The sequence below is a fragment of the Perna viridis genome, chromosome 2 (assembly GCF_037379345.1).
Source record: "Perna viridis isolate PV_CMFRI_1.1 ecotype Kerala chromosome 2, ASM3737934v1, whole genome shotgun sequence".
NCBI classification, from domain to species: domain Eukaryota; kingdom Metazoa; phylum Mollusca; class Bivalvia; order Mytilida; family Mytilidae; genus Perna; species Perna viridis.
Window position 1 is genome coordinate 51,555,571 of NC_142446.1, and position 23,470 is coordinate 51,579,040.

At 31.3% G+C, this 23,470-nt stretch overlaps 1 protein-coding gene across 1 annotated transcript; it reads right to left on the minus strand.

Annotated features, from left to right (window-relative positions):
* Nucleotides 1-2,181: 2,181 nt before the first annotated feature.
* Nucleotides 2,182-23,383, minus strand: LOC148625690 (N-terminal kinase-like protein). The gene is made up of 20 exons (XM_088569381.1): nt 23,149-23,383; nt 19,737-19,796; nt 16,265-16,345; nt 15,457-15,579; nt 14,533-14,759; nt 14,005-14,095; nt 13,200-13,355; nt 12,552-12,710; nt 11,543-11,650; nt 10,238-10,351; nt 9,471-9,563; nt 8,961-9,023; nt 7,593-7,781; nt 7,111-7,186; nt 6,616-6,744; nt 5,449-5,606; nt 4,928-5,074; nt 4,508-4,678; nt 3,100-3,421; nt 2,182-2,369 (listed from the first exon to the last, which is right to left on the minus strand). The coding sequence occupies exons 1-20, from the start codon at nt 23,263-23,265 to the stop codon at nt 2,221-2,223; spliced, it is 2,733 nt and encodes a 910-aa protein (XP_088425507.1). The 5' UTR covers nt 23,266-23,383; the 3' UTR covers nt 2,182-2,220.
* Between the last annotated feature and the right edge of the window lie 87 nt (nt 23,384-23,470).

Below are 23,470 nucleotides of genomic sequence, written 5' to 3' on the forward strand. Positions count from 1 at the left end.
AGAAACGACCGCCGTCGTCACTCTTTTCTTATATATTCTGGACTAACATCACCAAATCTGTTATATTGAAATCAAGAGGGTACATGCCAATGTTTTTGATATGGTCTTTTGTATTATAGAATTTCTGCTCACTTCTTCATAGATATTTGTCTCTGATTTCATGACGCTCAAGAAGACAACTTCTGTACTGCAGTTCTAAAAAAAAAGATAAATACAAGGAAACAGTTGTACCGTAAAACCGATCTTAACTAAACCCTAAATAATTTGAAAACCTGCCGAAACTAGGCACTTCTTAAAAATCTCTATATCTCAATTTAACTGAATTTTGAATATCAGTAAACCAAACCAATTTTAAAATCCAAAAACGGTTCGAACCAGGCAGGTTTTTCTGTATTTGCTTTCAAAATACTAACAAATCATATCTTCCATGAAGTTTCCTACATTTGAAAGAGATGGGAAAAAATCTGATTGTAAGAAATATCAACTGCTTACTCCTTCAGAAACTACAAAATTCTATTGGCTTTAGAAAAGTCGGTTAGGTAAGGATATCTTTTGTTCAAATTGTCATTGATGTATTATAAATATGTTTTTTTTCTGAATAAGAGTGTTGAATATGTTCTACATAATTAAGAAATCGTACACCTTTACTTCTCAATTCAGTACCATTAATGTGTCTTACAGATATATTACATCTGATTACGATCAAACGATAAAGGTGAATTACAATTGTAAATTTTACTGTAAAGCAATCCAGACAAAATTGATCCTGGTTCCTTTTCCTGCCATTAAAGGGTCCAGAGGTATAAATATGATGTATGATATCATTACCAATAGAATATTTTTTAAAGTTTATGTACATTCGCACATTGCCTACAGAAAATTTCACAGCTACTTAAGTTCATCAAATGTCAAACTTACAACAATATTAAAAAATAAATATATTTAATTTCTTTCAGCCTGTGAATTAATATTTGAATATATAATTAAAAATAATTAAACTTTAGACTTCTTGGATTTTAAAAGATTTAAATAAACTGTGCATTAAAATACTATTCATGTAGTAGAAAAGACATGCCTCCTTTCAACAAGCCATTGACCAAATTGTTAAAAAAGGACTATTTGTAGTAACAGTTGTAATGGAAAAATAAACTGTAGTGAATATTTTTTTGGAAGATTATTTCAATATAATTTAAAGAAAGATCCTGAATTTCAAACTGTGTGAAAGTAGATTGATCCTAGAAACCATAGATGGCATTGAAATTTTCGGGTAAACAGTATTTTAAAGAAGTGTGCATTTATTTTATTGCTTTGTTACAATAACTTTTATTTCAATGCAGAGAATTTCACTTTTAATTGTTTTCACTTTTTAATATACTGGCAGTTTTCAACAGTCTCTAATATGTACATTGATTCAACCAAAGTCTATTTTTAACAACAGTGACCTTGGCATTTGAACAATTTACCTAAAATTACTAGTCACTAAAACTTACATCTGTGCAAGTTTTATTAAAATCCATAAAGTTTACCTAAGTTTTGTGGCAAAAAAATTTAATGGACAGAAAGCCATACAGAGAGCCAGAATTGATACTCTCCTACTATGAAAGGCAGGGACAAAAATGACTCAATAAGTTTGCTTTTCTGCTCTTTGCAATACATACTTATTGCAAGATCTAGACGACGTTTACAGAAAATAATGTAGTTAAGGAGGTAGACCTAGGGTAAGGGACACAACCCATACAAATCATCGGAATGTTTTCAGCATTCAGCATTTTACATCAATGTCATGTAAGCATTAAAGTAATGTAGATTAATTTCATTCTAAAGCATCAAAGTAAGGTAGATAAATTTCATTCTATGTTAAATGAAAGCTTGATAGCCTTTGGTGAAATTGAATATGATACAAACATATCACTTATTTCATGAGTTGTGTCCCTTACCCTAGGTCTACCTCCTTAACATCTGTAAATTACAGTTGGTCTTCTGCTAATTTAATGTCCATTACCTGATGAAATGTCTAAGGTAATTAACTGGACAGTGGACGAAAGATTTTCACTTTCTTTTAAACTTCCATTAAAATACCTTTCAAAGTTATACAGATGATTGTCACTTAATCAAGGAAAGACCAACTCTACTCCTTGAAGTTACATATATCATATGCTGTAAACAAAATAAAACAAGTACTAGTATTTATAAATATTTTATTAATAAATAAGATAAATCTCAGTCTGCAGCTAATTTCTTGGCACCTAATTTCATTCCTCCAGTAGCTTTCCTTGCTTCCCTTTTCTGCTGTAACTCTTTTTGTCTCTGTAATCTCTTTTCCTCTCGTTCATCCTTTTTATTCTTACCCATATCACTTTTGGTTGTATCTGAATATGAAAACCATTTATTTAGGATTCAAACATCTATTGATCAAAGCAAATTTTTTGTGGCTTTTAGGACTTACTGTGAAAGTACTTTAATTCATGGATACCAACTTAAGTAGATTAGAGAAGAAACACAGGTTTGTGGATTTTTGAATTCATAGTTTTGAGGTTTTAAATATACACATCAATGGATATCTTCTTTTCATTGGGAACCAAATTTCGTGGTTTGGCATACCCACAAAAACCACTAAAATTGGTACCCCACAAACAATAGTACTTCCACAGTAATTTGGTTCATGGGATTATTAAAAGCTTGAAAATTATTTTTTTAATTTTGATGTTTTCAATTTCATTTCATACTATAAAATTTTGGTTACATTTATACAGTGAAACCAGTTGAACGGAAACCCTTTTGGATCATAGAATTTGTTGGCTTTAGACAGATGGTACATTTAAACTGATGTGAAGGGGCTTCAAAATATGTCCAGTTTAGAATGTTCTGCAGTCCTAGTCATAAGTTATGATGTCATAATAGATCTAAGTATTGTGACATCATAACTTACTGCATATTTTACACTTTCAATTTTTTGTGTAATGGATCACTAATTTATTCTGTTTCAGACTTAGACAAGTTTCACCGGCCCTTCAAAAATACTGTTAACCAATTCATTTTCACTGTATATGGCAGGGTATAAAAACTGTTGAGAAATATAATAAACAATTTATCACATACCACTTAGAGATCCCCATCCGCTATCTTCCCAACCTCCACCTGAATCATCCCATCCATCACTATTACCACTTGATTGTTTTTGAGTCACTTTTTGTTTACTTTGCATTGTCACAGATTTATGTTTAGTCGTCGAGTCTCCCCAAGAATCATCTTCCCAACCTGTATCCTCTGCATCCCAACCACCTGAAGATTTTTGTTGACTAGAGTTTATATTGCTTGTGGTTGATGCTGGGCTTGAGCGAGAGCTTCCTCCAGATGGGGCTGGACTCAGTCTGGAAGATGTGGATTTAACCGAAGCCTTTGCCAGGTCTGTTGGTTTTTTCTGCAAAGTTGTTATATTCAATGCATATTATTAAGAATTTGAAATCAGCAGGTGTTTGTTTTTACCTATTTTTATCCCAGAATATAGTAAGTGTGAATGTCTTGGATATTTTATTGCCAGACTTCTTAAAGTCTTTAGGACTATTAATCAAATGTTTTCAAATCAATTCAACTAAAATCTATAACTGGCTAAGCTACTCAAAATTAAAATCATTGCTCTCTGGGACACTTTCAATTTAAAATAGGTGTGGCAGAGCAAAATTTTGCTTCTTTCTCTTTGCAATACAAGAATTGGAGAGAAATTAAATATGCTAAAATAAGTACTTTTTGTATTTAGGTGTAGCCAATTTCTGGTACATTAAACTCTGAAACAGCATCTAACATTCATTATTCACACCATAGATGCTGCAGCCAGCCCTTTTAGAAAATGCAAGAATCTTGCGAAGTCGGAAAAGGTGAATGATTTTACATGACTTTGTCCAATTGTCTCATTCTCTATTCATTTTCAAGTCATCACACAAAATTTATTATCTCAATTAATATGTATCAATTATCAGCCAAAGCTTTTAAGTAGCTGTCTTTGTGAGAATCATGAAAAATGTGATACACCCCAAAAAAGACTACATATTTTAATTTTTGTAATTAAGTTGTTTTATGGGTCTATACTATGGAATGTGTAATTATTCATTCAAATCTTCCTGCTCTTAGGAGATAATTGACATTAAAAATACAGTAGATTCTATTATATTTGAGCGCCATTTACAGAATTATCTCCCTTAATTTTGAACTATACAGTGCATTCTATATAATTTTTATCTCCTAAGAGCACAGGTTATATGAAAAGCCACATGTTTATTTTTGTTTACTATGAAATTTCAAACTTTTTACCCATGAATCACATTTTGCGTGATTCTTAGCTGGAGTGGTACTTAAATACCAACAAAAACAAATTATTGAATAATGACATTGTGATTTAAAATCTAAGAAATTTTCTACTACAGTCCAATTTAATACACATCTCCCCTGAATGTGACCGCATTTAATTTGGAAGAATATCATTTAATATTTTTTTTAACATAACATATACCTTAGGTAGTCCCATTGCAGATGAAAAGAAATCATCATCTTGGGGAGGCTCTCCCCAGCTATACGAACTGGCCTGAGGTAGCCCACTATCCTCAGTTGACAAAAACTCATCCTCAACAACCTTTGTTTTGTGTCCTAATCTGAGAGCATGTGATGATGTACTTTGAGGTTTCTGAAATATTTAATATTTTGCAATTTACACAAAACTTGTTGTGTGTCATGTTTCATTCAAGTCAAGAGCATACAGATATCTTAATAGTTTACACCTGATGTTCATATGGTACTATTTTTTAATAAAATCAAGTTCAGATTTTTTGTTTGATCAGGCTAAAATAAAAAGGTCAAAATCAAATGTAAGGTAGAATATGCAATTCAAACCAACTTGACATCACATCCAAATGGATAATAGGATAACACTAACACTTTGGCCTGTTTCTTCCAGACTACCCCAATCATCATCATCATCCTCGTTATCCCAGCCTGATGCATCATGACCCCAACCAGAGGCACTGTCTACTGGTTCTGGGGCCGTCTTTGATATTGGTGCTGGACTAGACACTGGACTAGTCTACAGAACAGTAAAGCTAATAGATATCAAATATCTCTAGGCCGAGTACACCCCAATGAATATACTGACAACGAAGGAAACATGCCACAATAAAGGATTACTAGTTATCAACATTTTAAACACGATCTACCAGTAATGAATATATGAAAAGATCATGATTTTGCATTTTAAATAAGATATTTGGTTCAACTTAAAGGGCACTGCAATATAGTTGGTAATAATAACATTACATGCAGTATTTGTTTCTTAGTTTTAGTTAAATATACGTGGACAGGTTTATAAGAACAACGCATTGTGTTAAAAAAAGTACAGAATGATGTACATTTGCCATATACTATGTTTAAATACAAATTTCAGCTATGTTTATCATTTACCTCAATATCTCCCCAATCCTCATCATCCCATCCACTTCCTGTGTCTGGTTCCTCAGGATTTGTTTCTGGTACCCTACCCTCCTCTTTGGATTGTTCTGTTGCCTTAGAAAGTGCATCTTCTCCGCTTGGTGCTCCACCCAATAATGAGGGTTTTGTACCTAAATATAATATTTTTTTTTTTAATTTGTTTCATGACATTGTTTCAAAACTAAAATTGGATAATATTGATACTTTTAAAGTTAAAACAAACATTTTAAAAAAGGAGTACAAGACTTTAAAAGGAAAATGAAGGCATAGCAAAAACTTAAGCTGCAAGTGTAGAAAAGTGCATCTATTTATAAAAATGTTTTTTTAAATTAAAATATACAAAAAAACGCAGACTTAGGTGAAAGTATTAGTAACTAAGTAGCACTCCAGCTAAGAATCATGCAAAATGTAATTCATGGGAAAAAAGCCTACATATTTTTATTTTTAAATATATTGTTTGAATTGCCATAGTAAACAGAAATTAACATTCAGCTTTTCATATAACCCATGTTCTTAGGAGATAAAAATTATATAGAATGCATTGTAGATTTCAAAGTCAAGGGAGATAACTCTGTAAATGACACCCAAATACAATAGAATCTATTGGTTTTTCAATGTTGATTATCTCCTAAGAGCAGGCAGATTTGAATGAATAATTACAAATTTCATAATATAAACCCATAAAATAACTTTAAAAAAAAACACAAAAATAAAAATATAAAGATATAGCCTTTTTTGGGGTGTATCACATTTTTCAAATTTTGACAGCAACTTAAGAATTTTGCACAACCTTGTTCCTAAATTTGAGTGGACTTCCACTCATAGTACAAGTGGTATCATTATTTTTTTTTGTCTGACTGGTATGTTATTTTTAAGAAAAATGTTATATTTGTTTTGGGCATACTCATATTTCAAAGTCTAATCATAAAGAGTCAATAACAATAGTTATAAATGTCTTTCACCAATCTCTATACATGAAAAAGTCAGCCATTCTGACAATGGGAAAAATCAAGTTACAAACATAAAAATCTTGGAAATGAGAACAGTTTTTTTTTTTTTTAAGAAAAAGCCTGGAGTTGAACAACTTTAAGCAAATCCCGCCAATAATTTGTAAGTTTTCAATATCAAGCCATTATGTACCTTGTGGAGTTTTGGCCTTGGTAGCTTTACTGTATATTTTAGAAGTTAGGGATGATACACCAGTTACAGCCCATCCTGCCCAGCCTGCTGCTGTACCAGACGGAGAACCACCTGTCATTACATCCTTCTCTGAAAAAAAAAAACAAAACAAAATGGTTATAACATTTAGACAGATCTCACTTTAAAAGATGATGAATATGATGATATATAAGTACTGATAGCTTAACAACATTTGACTCATAACCACACATAATACAATTCAAAGAATCAAAAGTGGAAGATTACAAAAGCATTATCAAAGCAAAGTCAATCACATTTATATTGAATTTAGCTCATTACCTTTGGTTGAAGATTTCAAAAATCAAATTTATCTTGAAAGCCAAAACAACTTCACACATTGGTACAAGAGCTGTAACTCATCACAACGGCCAATATTAACATATACTAGATAACAATGATAAAACACCTCTAAATTTTTACATAGGAAGTATTTACCAATTTCTTCCAATAAATCAGGGTTTTCAGAGACTTTCTCCAGTTTTGACAAAAATCCTTTGATTGCTTTGAATGCCTGTAAAATAATACTATAGATCTGTAATAGATTCCTGATTATAATTTTGATTAATCTGCCTATAATTTATTTCTTTTTTAACAAAACTTTCCAATACAAATTTCAGTACACATATTTCACAAGGTTAATTTATTTAATTAAGTTTTTTTTCTATGGGTATTAGTTTCGTTTCCATTATCAGGTTTGTAAAACACTGCATTTAATACAAATTCTCTCCATAAAATGTCCATTTTGGAAAAGGGGCAATTTCAGGTGCTTTCCCCTAAGTTGAGCATAGTATTTTTTATGCATAAACCTTGATTCATCACATATTATGAAACAAAAATTTAGCACTTCACTGCAATCACTATTTCATTCGTTCCCACACATCACTAATCTAGATCTTTCACAGCAGATTAGTACCTACCTGATCTCTAACACTTTTCTCTGGATCCATAGTAGCATTACAGAGAGCAGGTAACAACTTCGTAGAGATTTCCTTCAAGTGATAGTAGTTCTGTGTAGCTGCCATTCCCAAGATACCAGCCTGTCTAGCTGGAGGGAAAGGATCTCTTAAAGCTCGTAGAAATGCTGAAGTTATTATCTTCTGTCTGATCTAAAAACAAATAGAAAATATTAAAGTGAAGTAATTACAGTAGCAATTGTGGAAATTTCATATTGCCATTTTGCTATGCTGCTTTCGTTACTACATATACTTGTTTATCTCTCTTTTGAACCATCGACTTGATAAAAATTTTCCAAAATTTAGTCTCAAACAATAGTTGTCTTTCTTGTCACATTTCAAGTTTTAAAAAGAATTTTAATTAAGGCTATTCATTTGATCATACTAAGTTTTGTATTCTTAAAGGAAAATTCTTGAGTAACTCATTGTTGACAATTATGACCTTTTCTGTTTCAATAATATACCCACAATAAACTATAAAAACTGAGCAAAGTTCACGTGGTGATACCCCCCCTCCCCTCCCAAGAAATCAACCAATGACAAAGTCCATGTTTTGCACCAGGAAACCCCAAAAGTCATTCAGATGGGGGATGGGAGGTGGAAAATGCATCATGTAATAAAGATTCTGTGAAAGTTTCATCAAATCCATGCATTGGTTTCAGAGAAGTTGCCAATTAGAATAGCAGACAGACGAAGAGACAAACAGACAAACAAATGGACTGATGAACAGATGGACATCGTGATCACTATATACCTCACACTTTTCAAGCAAGGGATATTATAAAAACATTTTATTTTGACAGTAGGAGATTATATAAAAATGACAATTTTTCATGTTAAACCAGCAGCTTTTACTAAGTCTAAATGTCATTAAAAAGAAGTTTGAATTCAACAGATCTGAAAATGGATTTTTGTACAACTAGTCATGTCAATGCAAATCAGTTTCCCAGTAGAAAGGGAAGGAAGTCCAACCAAACTGTGTTTGGGTATATAGAGATAAAGAGATTACAGTTTATTTATTTAACATTTGTGGATAATCAAGGAATGTAATTTGTATTTGGTCAATTGAAGAAATAACCTTAATCACATGGTACACACCAAATAACTTGTAAGTTAATTTCAAGTGCATAACATGCATTGAGATTATTTAAAAAAGACAGAAAAAAAGTTATGAGGAGTAAAGAAGCAAATAATGTTATTGTCTTAACAGTCCCATGATAAAATTATGTCTATGAGATGAAAAGAGAAAAAATGTCAACCAATCAGAAGAGTTGTCACATCCAAAATTAATTTATACTAAAGTAATGTTCAACCTTCTTGCAATAAACTTACATTAGGATTAAGGTATCCTGCAATTTTACCTAGACATACTGTTGTGTTTGTTCTTATACCACCCTAAAATGTAAGAAAAAATATTTGTACATTTCTATGATATAAGACACTGTTAGTATATGTACACAGTTGTGTCACTTAAACCGAATTTTTGACCTATACTGTTATGGAAATCCATGAGTAATTCAACATATTTGTAAATACAGTTATTTTAATGAAACAAAGCATATATCCGTACAGGCTTGGTTATTATTCCTTAATGACCCCAACCTTTCAATCCACTAAATAACAATTTTTAAAAATGCAAATGATAGATGATAAAAGGGAAAAAAGTCCATTAAATGAGGTTAAAATAAAATTGTACTGAAAATTGTACAATTATGAAATGTCAAGTATGTACCACAGAGATTTTAGTGATATTGATATTTATCATATTTTTTTTTATATTTCAATATTCTTACATTTTACTTGGATAATGAAATAATAGACACATTTTTGTGTATTTTTTACCTGATCATCTTTGGCTTGCAGTCTGGCAAAGTGTTTCATCAGTTCTTCATTCATATTCTTGTAATTCAACTTCGATGAAAGACGCAGCATTGCCTATTAATTGACAAGAAAAGCAATCATACTAAGTACATGTAATCAGTTGAGAGTGTTATAACTGCCATATTGGAATAGGGATGGGAAAATAGCATCCTCATTAATTTCTTATATGAATGAAAAATTAAATAAAAAGATAACATATCTATTTTCTCAAAAGGAAGAAGCTGCAAAAAATGATTGTACTAGGCATCTTTATAATATCATGATTAATGCTAAAATAATAGTCTACGTTCTCAGGTACTGCTGCATCCCCTTAAGCACTCCAGTGTTGGCTATTTTTATTATGCCGAAAAAAAAAAAAAAAAAAAAAAAAATTGGATTGTTTTCGTGTATGGTGCAGAAAATGGTTTCCATTATAAAAATTTGTAATCTGGATTTTTTACAGGCTTGGTGGAAAGGTTCAAAAGCGTTTCAGCAGATGCAATTTTAATATTTGCCCATGATCAACACATTGTGCCAATACTGTGCCAAAATGTTTACTCATCAAGATTTTGATGCCATGTAGTATCAAACACAACTTTTCCTCAACTATTTTCTTCTGACCAAATAAAAAAAAGCCACCCTCTCTCATCAATTTTTTACGGTCTACTGCTGGCTCTTGCAATTGGGAGATAAAATAATCTTAAGCATTTAATATATATGTAGAAATATCTGATCTGTAGGTCACTAACCTTAACAGTACTTTCTCTGACAATAGGATTTGTATCAGAGAAGCCTGTACTGATCTGTGGAAATATTTGGCTATTTACTGTGTCAGCTGGTAAATATTCACCAAATGAGTCAATCTGCAAAAACCAAATTTATATTGGATGATAAGTGTTGTACATTTCCAATACACAAGACAGAACTGAATGTCCCCTAATTTTCATGTATTTGAACTAGATATTTTAAAAATACTTTTTGTTACTTTTTAGGGAATTTTGAATTTTTTCTTACAAGTCAAATGCATTGCATCTTAATTTCAACGTGTTGGTGGTACCCCTATATACAGTGATGATTTTACGAGGTCAAGAAATACAGTGGAAATTGGAAAAATCAGTAGTATATATACAGTAAAAAAAAAGAGTTGTAATGATAAAATTCAGATTTTGAATAGCAGAATTCCACTTAAAAGCAGAACATAATCATCCCTGTATATATCATGGGCATTCTGTCCCCAAGACACACTTTTTATGGAATACTCCTTAACCAATAACCTGTATAAACCATATCCACACCTGTTAGCCTTTGGAACAGTTCATGTTGAGGATTCTCCCCATTGTCACTGTCTAGTGTGGGAGATTTTTATATTAAAGGAAATTTTTAATGTAAAATTCAATTTTTTAGTATTTTCACAGAAATTTAGTAATTTTATACAAAATTCTCCCACAAATCTAACAGTTATATGTTGGAGATTCTAAATTTTTCATTGATTTTGTGATAAGGTTAATAGGTATGCATACCACTTCTAAAGTTTCTTCACATTAGTTTTAATACATATCAACCTGTATAAAGTGTACACCTGCCAGAATTGAACTAATCATTCAATCTTAAAGGGTTTCAGTTTAGAGAGGTAAAGCTGTACAATACAGTCATTGTATAAAATAAAAGCATAGCTTAGTAATTGTATAATGTATTTGACACAAATATATATAAATGCTTTATTTCCAATGTGTGTTCTTGACATGGTGTATGGCCCCAATAGCATCTAATGGATCCCAGATGATTTATCGCAAATTAATGAAGCCTGTTGTGTCGAAATATCAAGGCGATATTGATAATGCTTTAGACAAGGCAGCTGACAAACTTCATGAAGGTGAGAACAAGACGGCTGGATTTTTTTTTTTGATTTTTAAAAAAAAATTGTGGCAGTTGGCAAGGCTTGGTACTCCCATTACTGTGTTTGAAGTTAAGTTTCTGTCATACATGTAGATTTGCTTCAAGACAGCTTATCCAATTTCTGTTAAATTGCTTGGGTTGATACATTAGTGTCATACCTGTTGTAGTAGTTTTACTCTTGTTGCTCGGTCAGTAGAGGAAAATAACTTGACAATACATGGCACAATTTTCTTCTGGTATTCATCTGTATCTAATAATTTGCCTATCTGGAAATATAATAAACAAAGATTTTGGAGATAGATTTACATAGAACGAGGCATTTAGAGTACACCATGCGATTGAGGCTTTTTCTTCATATACAAAAAAAAAATGACATTATTTTATTAAAATTCAGCTTTAGATTTTACTCTGTTTACAGGCACTACTAGTACATATACAAGTAAATCCATTTATCCCATCTTTACAAGTTTACAAGTACTTCCGTTCTGACAGGGCTGTGATGCACATTCGTCAACATCTAAACAAACAGATACAAAGATACAAATGTTTCCTGATGAAGTTTAAAGCTTTTATAGTGAAAAAGTATTACTCTACTTCACTATATAATGTTGGACAAGGTTTCTTCCATTTAAATGATAAAAAATGTTTGGCACATACATACTCATTGCATTAAACAAAATACTGTAGAATCAATATGGAACCATCAAATTAAAAATATAAAGTTATTAAATATACAATAATTCACACTTGTCATTTTGCTTTGAATGACTCCAGATTTCTCCGAATAACCTTTTGACGTCAATGAAACAATGTAATTTTAAATTGTGATGTCATTAATATTTAAGTTGAAGGAGAATTCAGTAAGATAACAAAAAAAAAAATATAATACTTTCATCAATGGTGTCCACAAGTGTAAATAAGTCTATTCAGCAGTGGATTCAGAAGGAAAGAAGACATTTGCCCCGCCCCCCTCCTAAGATAAGAAAAGATGTATATTTTTTTTTTATGAGATCTTGATTTTTGCCACTTAACCCAAAAAATCCTAATATGAAAAATATGTATATTTTTGAATGAAGTCATGATTTTCTCCTTTTTATCTATTTTACATCTGTTTACATCATTTTGGATCCGTCACTTGTATAAACATACAATGTATACTCAGCTCACCTTGAACAATGGAGCAAGAACTGAAGAGCCAGCATCAGCAAACTCAAATGCCGTCAACAGCTGTGGTAAGATTTTATTTTTACAGAACGATGGAGGGAATGTATCTAGTGATGGAGTTAGTTTACTAAAGAATGCAAGCTTCTCTGATTTCTCTTTAATCTGAAATCAAAACAATATCATGATAGACAATAACTGAGAAAGACATAGGATTTAAAAAATTTTCTACAAACTTACTTTTGCGATAAGGCTGCAAGGCGCAAAAATAAATAAAATGCGCAGGTGGGACAGACGGATTGACAGAAAGATGAGAGTAAAACATCATGCCCCACAATTTTTAATTGGGGGGGGGGGATAAAAACAACAATCACAGGATTTTTGTAGTTGTTTCCCAGTGAACTATGAATAAGTAAATTAACCTTACATGCACTATTCAACAAATGACTTTTTTTTTACCAAGGACATCAATGGCATCAATCTTAAAACTGAGCTAATAGAAGGTTTAAATCAAAAAAGCGCATATTTTTATAATGATCAATTCATTCATTTGAATTTATTTGAATATACTATACCGCTGAAATTGCACAGTCATATTTTTCTACCACAAACTTGGGTCAAATCATCATTTTTCATTTATTTAAGTCCACTAACCTGAATTTCCTCAAAAAACAACATGGTATCTACAAATGAATTATGCATGATTCCTTTAGGACCTCTACAGGTATCTATTAGTTTGGCTGGATTAGGTCTGGAGTTAGGATTGGCACTGACCAACTCGCAGTAATTAGGGACTAATGACTTTGGAATCTGCAAAAAATATAGATGGTATTCATATATAATTCCATTTAATATAAACACACAGTGTATAATATAAATACATCTAAATTTTGAAAGCATAGGTTTTTTTTCTGAATAAGTCGTGACAAATGGAACACCAAAGGTGGTTATGCTCTGTAGTCAGAAGACATAACAATATCATCAGTTGAATGTCTTCATTGATTGATTGATTATGGTTTAATGTCCTATGGCAGATATTTCATTCATTTCAGGATGAGATTGATTGACCAATCGAACATACCCCGCTTTGTACTAGTCCGATGCTCTGAGCCAGATCTTTCTTATGCTAGCTTACTAACGCAACTGCTCACAGGTGGGCATGCCACCTCTCTTAGTAATATAATTCTGACTCTGAGACAGACTCTGTAATTCTATCCTCTTAAATACCATACACTTGGCAGAGAAGCAGTGGCCACCAATTTTTAAGTTTAAGTGTGACTCGGTCAGGGATCTAACCCACAACCTTCCACACTTTAGCTGACCCTGAGACCACTGAGGCAGTCTATAATGTACACCTCACAGTGTCATAGAAAATATGTTAACAGTATTAAATCTATTAATTATATCTGTATCCGATAATCAGATATAAAATCAGATTAGCATACAAACGAAAACCTACTTTTCCAAATGATTTTAATGATGAAGTCTGTGGTAAAGGTCCATTGAATACTTCCCATATCAAACAACCTAAACCCCACATATCAGATGACCTGAAAACATACAAAAAATATAAATTGATTTAAAGAAATGTACTGCCTGAATTTTTCTAATTACCAGAATAGAAAATGAATAGAAAATGAAGCTATGTTTGATTAACTTTCTTCACCTGTGATAAGGTGAGTAAAAGTTTCAATGGAAATCAAATAAAAATACTCCCTTAAATCACCTTTTTCACCTATGTCCTTAACAGACATCTGTACAGATATATAGCTTCAAATTAATCAAAGGTCGACATGATCTAATATTTCAGTGCCAGTTTTTCTCAGGCTTGCGCTGTATCTTAATTTTTAACAAAATAATATAGAAAAATCACTATGTCATAATACCTCTCATAAAACCTTATAAAAGATGAATGTATCATAAACACTTTCTCATATCTTTTGTACAAAGTGTGAAAGTTTATAGAATATTTAAGTATTGAAATTACCATTTCTTAGCCATCATTCCTTTCCTCAGATCAATTTTTTCAGGGGGATCATATTTCTCCAGGAGGGGTAAAATCTTGACAGGAGGTACACTATCTTGCCCTGATGCAGGATACATGTAGTCCACTCCTCCTAGCTTCCATTCACCAGCTGAGTCCACAAATATGGATGATATGCACACATTATTATGCACAAGGTTACAATCATTTATCAAAAATGATAACCCTTTCTACAAAACAAAAAAAAAAACATTATTAGTCATATATATATATGAATAATAACATTTTAATTCATGTTCTTATGGGAGAAATTCAAGTTATTCATTAGGAAGGGTCTGATAACATGTTTATTCCATAAAAGACAGCAAATCACATGGAGTCTACTTTTTTGGGAGAGAGTAATAATCAGCACTGTTCCCCAACAAAATATTGTGACCTTTCATAACTAAAGCATGTGTCATTGTCAAGAAATAATTCTGCAAACATCTTTTTGAAATATTTTGTTGTTAAATTTGTCATAAATTTTAGTAAATTGTACTAAATGTACACATGGTATATGATGAGTCCTTGTTAGATAATGAAAACTTAAATAAACATAAGCAGATAAGGCCAAATGAAATTAATTAGTAGATTAAAAAAATTGACAAAAATAACAAAAAGTTTGGGCGAGAAATTCAAAATCAGGATTATTTTCATATCAGTTTCTAGCATTGAGGTAACTATAACACACAAATCTTTCATTTCTTGGGTGACTAAAATTATGTTTCTTCTCTGAAACTGATATGGCTATGGATTTATGGATTTGGAACATATCTATACTTCATAGAGCTAAAATTAGACTAGCTTATACCTGGTAAGGAATTCAAAAAAAAAATCCCCACTCGTCCCATGTAAGTTTACTTGGCCTAAGTCTGTAAAAATACAAACCACAATTTGATGGAGACCCCATGATATGGCAAGCTCATTCCGAGCACCTTCACTTGTAGATTCCCTTAAGTAGGTTTCTAATGGTGTTACAGGCTCTGTTGCTATGTAAATAACTTTGTCAGTCTACAAATATAAAACTATTGTGGTATAATCCATTGATTATTATAATGTAAAAATCCTATTTCATTAGGTAAAAAGAAAAATATTGCAGAAAAGAGTAATCAGAAAATATACAACTAATATAAAAGAGCAACAGCTTGCATGTAAAATTGACAATAAAAAAGTCAATAAATACAATTAACACTAAAATAGCTTAGGTCATAATAATTATGTAGCTGTCTTTGTAAGAATCATGCAAAGTCTGAAAAATAAGCTACATCCCAAAAGAAGGCTACTTATTTTTATTTTTGTAATTTTTTAAAGTTGTTTTATGGGTCTATATTATGAAATGTGTATTTATTCATTCCAATCTGTCTGCTCTTAGGAGATAATCAACATTGAAAATACAGTAGATTCTATTGTAGTTGAGTGTTATTTAAAGAGTTATCTCCTTTAATTTTAAAATTTACAGTGCATTTTATATAATTTTTATCTCCTAAGAACATGGGTTATATGAAAAACCGAATGTCAATTTCTGTTTACTATGGCAATTCAAACAAAATATTACAAATAAAAATATGTAGGCTTTTCACCCATGATTCTTAGCTGGAATGTTACTTATATGTTAATAAAAGATAGCATGATTATTTAACCGCCATATGCTCCCACCAGGAATTCTCCTTTGAATAACAAATTAAATCTTACATACCTCTATTCCATCTAAAAATGTCAGGATGTTAGGATGTCTGAGTGTCTTAATTCTTTTGAATGATGCTTTAGCTACCTGAACCTAAAATGAAGAATATAAAATAAGTATGTGTTTAATTGCTATTGTACATCAGTAGTTACACTTGCTCTGTTACATTGAGGTCAACATTTTGAAATCTTCGAATAAACCAAAATGAATTATTACAAAGCGATGTAACTTTCATCAAGGTATTTTTTCATATAAATATTTCAGAAACAAAAGGCTCTCAGGAGTCAGAATCGCTCACCTGGTTGAATTTTGCTTTTCAAAGGCAATAAATTTAACAAGAAGTTGTCCAACAATTTTGACTCAAGAAGTCTTTGGCAGGACTTATCATAGGATCTTTTCAACAATTGAAAGTTTCTTTAAAACTATCATAGTTTTCAAGTTATTGACTGAAAACTGTTAAAAAAAGTCATTTTTCCCCTTTCAATGGCAATAACTGTTACAAGGAGCCATCTGACAACTTTTATACCTAAAGACTTTTGTAGTCCTAATAATATGGATCATTTTAGCTATTGAAAGAATTTGGCTAAACCTAACAGTTTTGGAGATATATGCGAAAAACAATTGTCTGACCCCTATGTTCTATTTTTAGTAATGGCTGCCATGTTTTTTGACAGATCAAAAATCCCAACATCAATTCTATGCAGGATACACCAAGGAACATTCATACCAAGTTTGGTTTTAATTAGTCAAGCAGTTTCAGAGGAGAAGATTTTTGAATGAAATAACATAGCAACAATCGTTACAAAAGGGCAATAACTCTAACATGGCTTAGTTCTCACTAACCACTTCCGGGTCAAATGGCCACCCCCCTATGTAGTACCAAAAACGAACTGAACCTAGACATATGCATTGTAAGTGCATTATTTGTGTGTATTATGATTAAAAGTAGTCAAAATAAAGCTGAGAATGTGTACTTTAAAATCATATATGTAATCAACTACAAAAGTGTATGAATATTGTGTACATGTGTGAGTAATTTGCCTCCATGCTGTCAGTTAGCAGAACAGGTAAAAATATGGATTTTCAGCATTATTTATTCAAGTAAATTTTGTGAAGAATTTCTACAATCATCATACCATTAGCATAATGATTTTGGAAGCCTTATTTTCCAAGCTTTGCAACGGTATGCAACTTTAAGATGTCATTTGTCCTGGGAATTCACAGTGAGACTTTGAAAATTACTTTTTTAACATGTAAAGTAATAGAAATGTTAGAAGTGGTAAGTGAGACGGATTAAAACCAAAATTTGACCAGAGATAGATCTCATCATCCTAAACACTTTTACCCGGTCAGAATTAAGCTAAACCTTACAGTTTAGGAGAAATATGTGAAAAACTACTGTCTGACCCCTATGTTCTATTATTAGTAATGGCAGCCATGTTTTTCGATGAATCGAAAATCCCCACATCAGTTCTATGCAGGATACCCCAAGGAACATTCATACCAAGTTTGGTTCTAATTAGTCAAGCAGTTTCAGAGGAGAAGAGTTTTGTATAATTGTTAATGACAACAACGGATGACGACAGATGCCAAGTGATGGAAATAGCTCACATGGCCTTTGGCCAAGTGAACTAAAAACAAAAACAAAAAACACTGAGGGGAGCTTACTCTTTGTATTTCCCAGAGTAACAAATAATTAATAATAATAATAAAGGTATTTTGTTTTATCAAATAAAATTTTGTTCTTTTTTCAATCACATGAACTTGCATTTAGAAAACAATCATTGTGTATTTTTTTCAGTTCTTAATATGATGCTGGTATAATTAAGTCATACTCCAGAGAGGCCTAATTCACATACATGGCAATTTCATAATGAAAAAAAAAATGAATTCTTTAAATGTCAAGAACTTTGTTCATTATCAAGATGCAAAGCAACTCAAGAACTTTATTAGTATAATGGATATTAACAGATGCTTTTTTCTAGATACCATGTCTTGACACATCAGTTTTTTTTATATAAACATATATCCTATCAATCCTGCCAGACTGAAATAGGTAGGGAAAGGATTTTACTTTTCAAAAAAAATTCACACTGGAGTTATATTAAGGGAAACAATCTAGACTATGCTTGAACCAAAATGGCATAAAATGTTTAAGGTTGGCACAAAAAAGGGTAGGTATGGTAGTTATTTCCTCTTGAATATAAGTGGCTTTGTTTTGCAAAATATGTCAATGCCTATAAAGGACATATGTCTCTTAAGGTAGATCAAATCTATTACACAGAGTATTCTTTTCTATCATCTTGCAAAATCATACAGACATATATATTTTCTATTTACTAATAGTGATTAAAATGATGTAAAAATATATATATTTCAAATGATTTTTTTTACATAAAAATTAAAATGGTAAAACTAAAAACATTATATTCAAAAAGCCTCTTTCAAAAGGGGATAGTTTGTGGGAAAATTCTTTCAAAGAGGAGATAATTGGTGGGAAAATGATCTATTGAAATGTATAGGAATATTTGTTTTTTTGTTTATATTGTAAGAAAAAGAGTTCTGTGACCCCCAATTTTTGTTATGAAATATAAAAGAATGTCATTTAAGTGTTCTTTCTACAAAGATATAAGACAATTTATCTATCAGTTTTTTCTTTCTAATTTTGTGAAATATTGAAAAAATATAAAAAATGTAGTGAAATATTGGCTTTAATAAGGCTCAATTTTCTCCATTTCAATTTCACGTTCAGTAACCAATGTTTTAACATCAAAACTTTTAAGTATGTTCATTCATGGCCATCTTTTGGAAAAACTAGGAAAATTTATCTACTAGAAATATAAGGTAAAATGCATTGTAATACGTATCGTCAAGCATATTCAACATCGTGATACTGTATGCATCTTTGAGAAAAAAATATATTGTTACACCCCTAGGTAATATGAAACAGACTATTTTTTTTGGGGCCTAATAGTTGTTTTTCATATTTATGGAATGCAAGCCATTTTAGCAAGTTTTTCAAAGGGACATAACCCACCAACACCCCACAACCTGGTTGGTGGTCTCATTGGGGAAAGGGAAACATTTTTTTCTTGGAAACTTAAACTATTTTCACATCGGTAAGTATCTGAATGGTTAGAAATAAGTTATTTGGAAATATCCAAGTACTTACTGCAGCTCTAATAAATTGAATATTTAAATTTGAAGTCTACTGCTGTCCGTTGCTCCAATTTGACAGTAAACCTGTCTGTCGTATGACAAATTTGTAGAAAGTTACTCCCCTTTGATTAAAATCTTAAAACATGAAGCCAAAGTGGGAAATGTGAAAAAGGACTATTGAAACTTAACAAACAAGTCAGTTGTTCAAACATTTATCCTTAGCATATATATTTACATGTAGCCATAATTTCATGAGTAGATATTTTTTGAGCGAAATAATTGAAAAATGGTTGAAGCAGGAAAAAGTACTCAAAGACAAACTCACCTGTGTTTCACTATTTCCTTTAACATCAAAAACAAAAACCGATACTGGATCTCCAGACCCCTGAAAATATAAACCCAAAAGATAGACCTTTTAAACCAATCATCAAGTTTGAAACTTTCTAGAAGACTAAATCTATATTACCACTGGTTAAGAGTCAATTGGAAATGAATGGAAATAAACTGATGAATACACAATAAAATTTATGAAATAAATGAAATTTGATTGTTAAAGTATGATGACAGAAGGAAACCTTCAAAACAGGGTTTTTATGTCCAAATGGGTTCATATGTATTTGTATATACTGAAATTATGCTTTATTTTCTCTTTAACAAATGTGAAATTTCTGAAAGGATTTGTTTCAGTCAGGTATTTGATATTAATTGATGGAAAGTTCACTTAACACCTGAAGCTTTCCCATGGAGACCTAAAACTTTCATGGCATATAAATGAAAGTTTAAAGTTTATACAGATATTAAGCATACATATGAAAGGAATACACTGCAAGTGCAACCACACAGTATTTCAGTTGATTTTTACTACATGTGTATTTATGGTTATTGTACATGCATTTGCATACCGGTACATAGTAATTGCTTTCAAATTTCTTATAGATTTTACGTAAGTTACAAAAATATAATAGATAGATCTATATACATGTATATCCCATTGTAGACATGTGGGTGAATATACAGACCCCTTGCAAGACAAAAATAACAACAATGCATCTAGATTAATAAGTAGATATCAACTTTTACAACAAAAGCTATTCAAGTAAAAATACTAATATTGCATACTTCACATGCTGTACATTTCAAATTTTGAAATAAAATTTTTTTTTTATGAAACCTAATACAAGTTGAATCAAGCGAATATCTCGGTATACTAAAAGTGAAGTACTAATATAACCAACCTAATCCCAGATACACATTTCAGACAATTCAGGTTAAAATGCAACTCTGTTTGTAGGAACACACCTGGTGCCACATATACATATGGCATATACCTTCCATTTTATTAATTAGGTCCATTTGCCCTGATTCAATGTTTGCATTAGTACCTCTTCTTCCCTATTACTTTTTTGTCCCGAGTCTGTTCATCCTACATACAATCAGGGACTTTCTTAAATGAGCAAAGCTTGCTATCAATTTATAGAAACTCATCTAAAATTCATATACTGACCAACTGAGAAACTTTCGTCAAAGCACTATATCTCTACCTAATTTGAAGCTCCCGAAATGAAGTCAATTAAAACACCAACTACACAAAACATTTCAAAGACGAACATGTTATTTGTCCAGGAACTCCTGAGACATTTTCCAGAAACTTACTTCGATTGTAGTAAAACCCGGCATTCTTTGACAACCCTGAAACTATTTGATCGGAAAAAAAATTCAAATACCTTGGTATTTTTTTACAGCCCTAGAGATGAAAATATTCTACATTTTGTATATCAAACAGTGGTAAATGACATGCATCATTTTATCCAAGAGGAAACCTACCAAATGCTTCGCTCACACTTGAGGCTAATGCCTTCCTCATATTATTGGGTACATCCTATAATGTGTAAACTGTACCTGTACCAAAATCAAATTTTCAAAAAAAACATTTAAAAAATCATTGATTCTAGTCTAGCCATCATATCATTTTGTAAATGTGTACAATTATCAGCTGGAAATATCATGCAGAAATAAAATACAATTGAGAGTTCAATATACACGACAGTTATTCTGTTGAAAATGACACTGATTGAAGATTGATGACATCACATAATTGGGGACATATCAATAAACTCCCTCCTATATGCAGATGACATTATATTATTATCTAGCTCTTACAAAATTCATTAGTTATCTTGAATAAATTCTGTGCTTCCTGGAAACTGGAAGTCAATAAACAAAAATCTTAAGTTATAGTTTTCAATGCAAATGGAAAATCATACTTGAATAAATTTACATTTGATAAAAATAGCCTAGAAACAGTGAAATCATACTGCTATTTAGGAATTACAATAAAGTATACTGGTAATTTAAACACTTCCATCAACTTACTAATGAAAAAAGGTCAAAAAGCATGGTTGAAGATAAAGAAATCAATAGGATTGGATAATCCTTGTTCCCTCTTAGAAAAACTATTTGATACTTTAATCAACCCCATCGTCATGTATGGATGTGAAGTATGGGGAATTATTTGTAACTTTAAAGATACAGACCCATTTGAACATTTACACATTAAGTTTATCACAGAAATTTTAGGACTACACAGCAAAGCAACAAACGTTGCACACTTTGCAGAACTCAACAGATGCCCTTTAAAAACAAAAGTAATGATACAAGTAATCAAATTTTTGGAACACATATGTAATTCAAAAAACACACTTGCTAATAAAATATATAATAACCCCAAAAATAACAAATAGGTCTCAACAATCCGGAAATGGATAAAAGAATTGGGATTTAGCTTCCTCATATTAAATAACCATGATATCAAACAAAATATATCAAATATAAAACAAAGAATACTTGATCAAACTATTCAAAATCAATATACATGTACCTGCTTAAGAGAAGATAATAAACTCTGCTTTTATAAAAGTTTATACAAACCAAATTGCAGACCTGCATACTTCAATGTATACATATTTAAATCTGACAGATCCAGTATTTGTAAATTTAGGATAAGTGCTCACTCTCTTGCAATTGAGAGGGGACACTACCAAAATATCCCCAAAAGTAATCGTATTTGCACTTCATGCAATATTTCACAAATTGAAGATGAAGTGCATTTTTTCATACACTGGCCAGCCTATAAAGTACCCAGACAAGTTCTCATCAACAAGATAAAAAAACAAAGACACAAGTTTCTTTTCAATAACAAAAAATAATATATCTTTAATATTAAACAGTAACTGTTTGATTATTCTAAATGCCATAATTGAATATGTAAATAAATGTTTAGCCTCATCAATTAAATAAAGTATTAATTTAAAGCACCTCCGCTCCAGATTTTCAAAATGGTTATTATTAAAACTGTCATCTTTTGTATGTTTAAATTTGTGTATTGTGTCATAACCATTTATTGTAAATGTGTTTGAACGAATAAATATTTGTAGTTGTACTTGCATAATATTAATAAAGACAAAACCTGCAAGAGTATTTGGGTACTGGGAAAAGTTGGTATGAGTACTGGTTACACATGTCAGTACCTACCATATTATTAATACAATGTAGAATACAAGTTTGAAAAGAATAGTTATCCATTTATAATTTGGTATTGTGAATGTATGTCATGCATTGTGAATGCCAATGGCACGGACAGCAGTTGCAAAGCAATCTCACGAGAACGTGGTATCTAAATCTAAACAATGTTAAGATATAACAGTACAGTGAAATCATGAAAGTTAAAAGACATTCACCTTTTTCTTGCCTCTATGCAACGACCAAATAGATTTGTCGTCTAATCCAGCGACTTTTTCCGGATAAACCTCGTAGTTAAAATCTTTCGCAGGGTCTCGTGAGAAAAAGGACCACATAGTTTACTTAGATATTTAGAAATGTGTATAAATCAATAGAAGACGGTTGATTTCTTGGGGATTTTCTTCATTTTGTGTTTTCGTGGTCGTGTCCGGAAGTTGACGTCTAATATTCCTAAATGTCGTAAATAAATGTAAATTATGATTTTTCAAATATTTGTCAATGGTTATTCATATATATGCAAATAAGATATACCTGTGATAA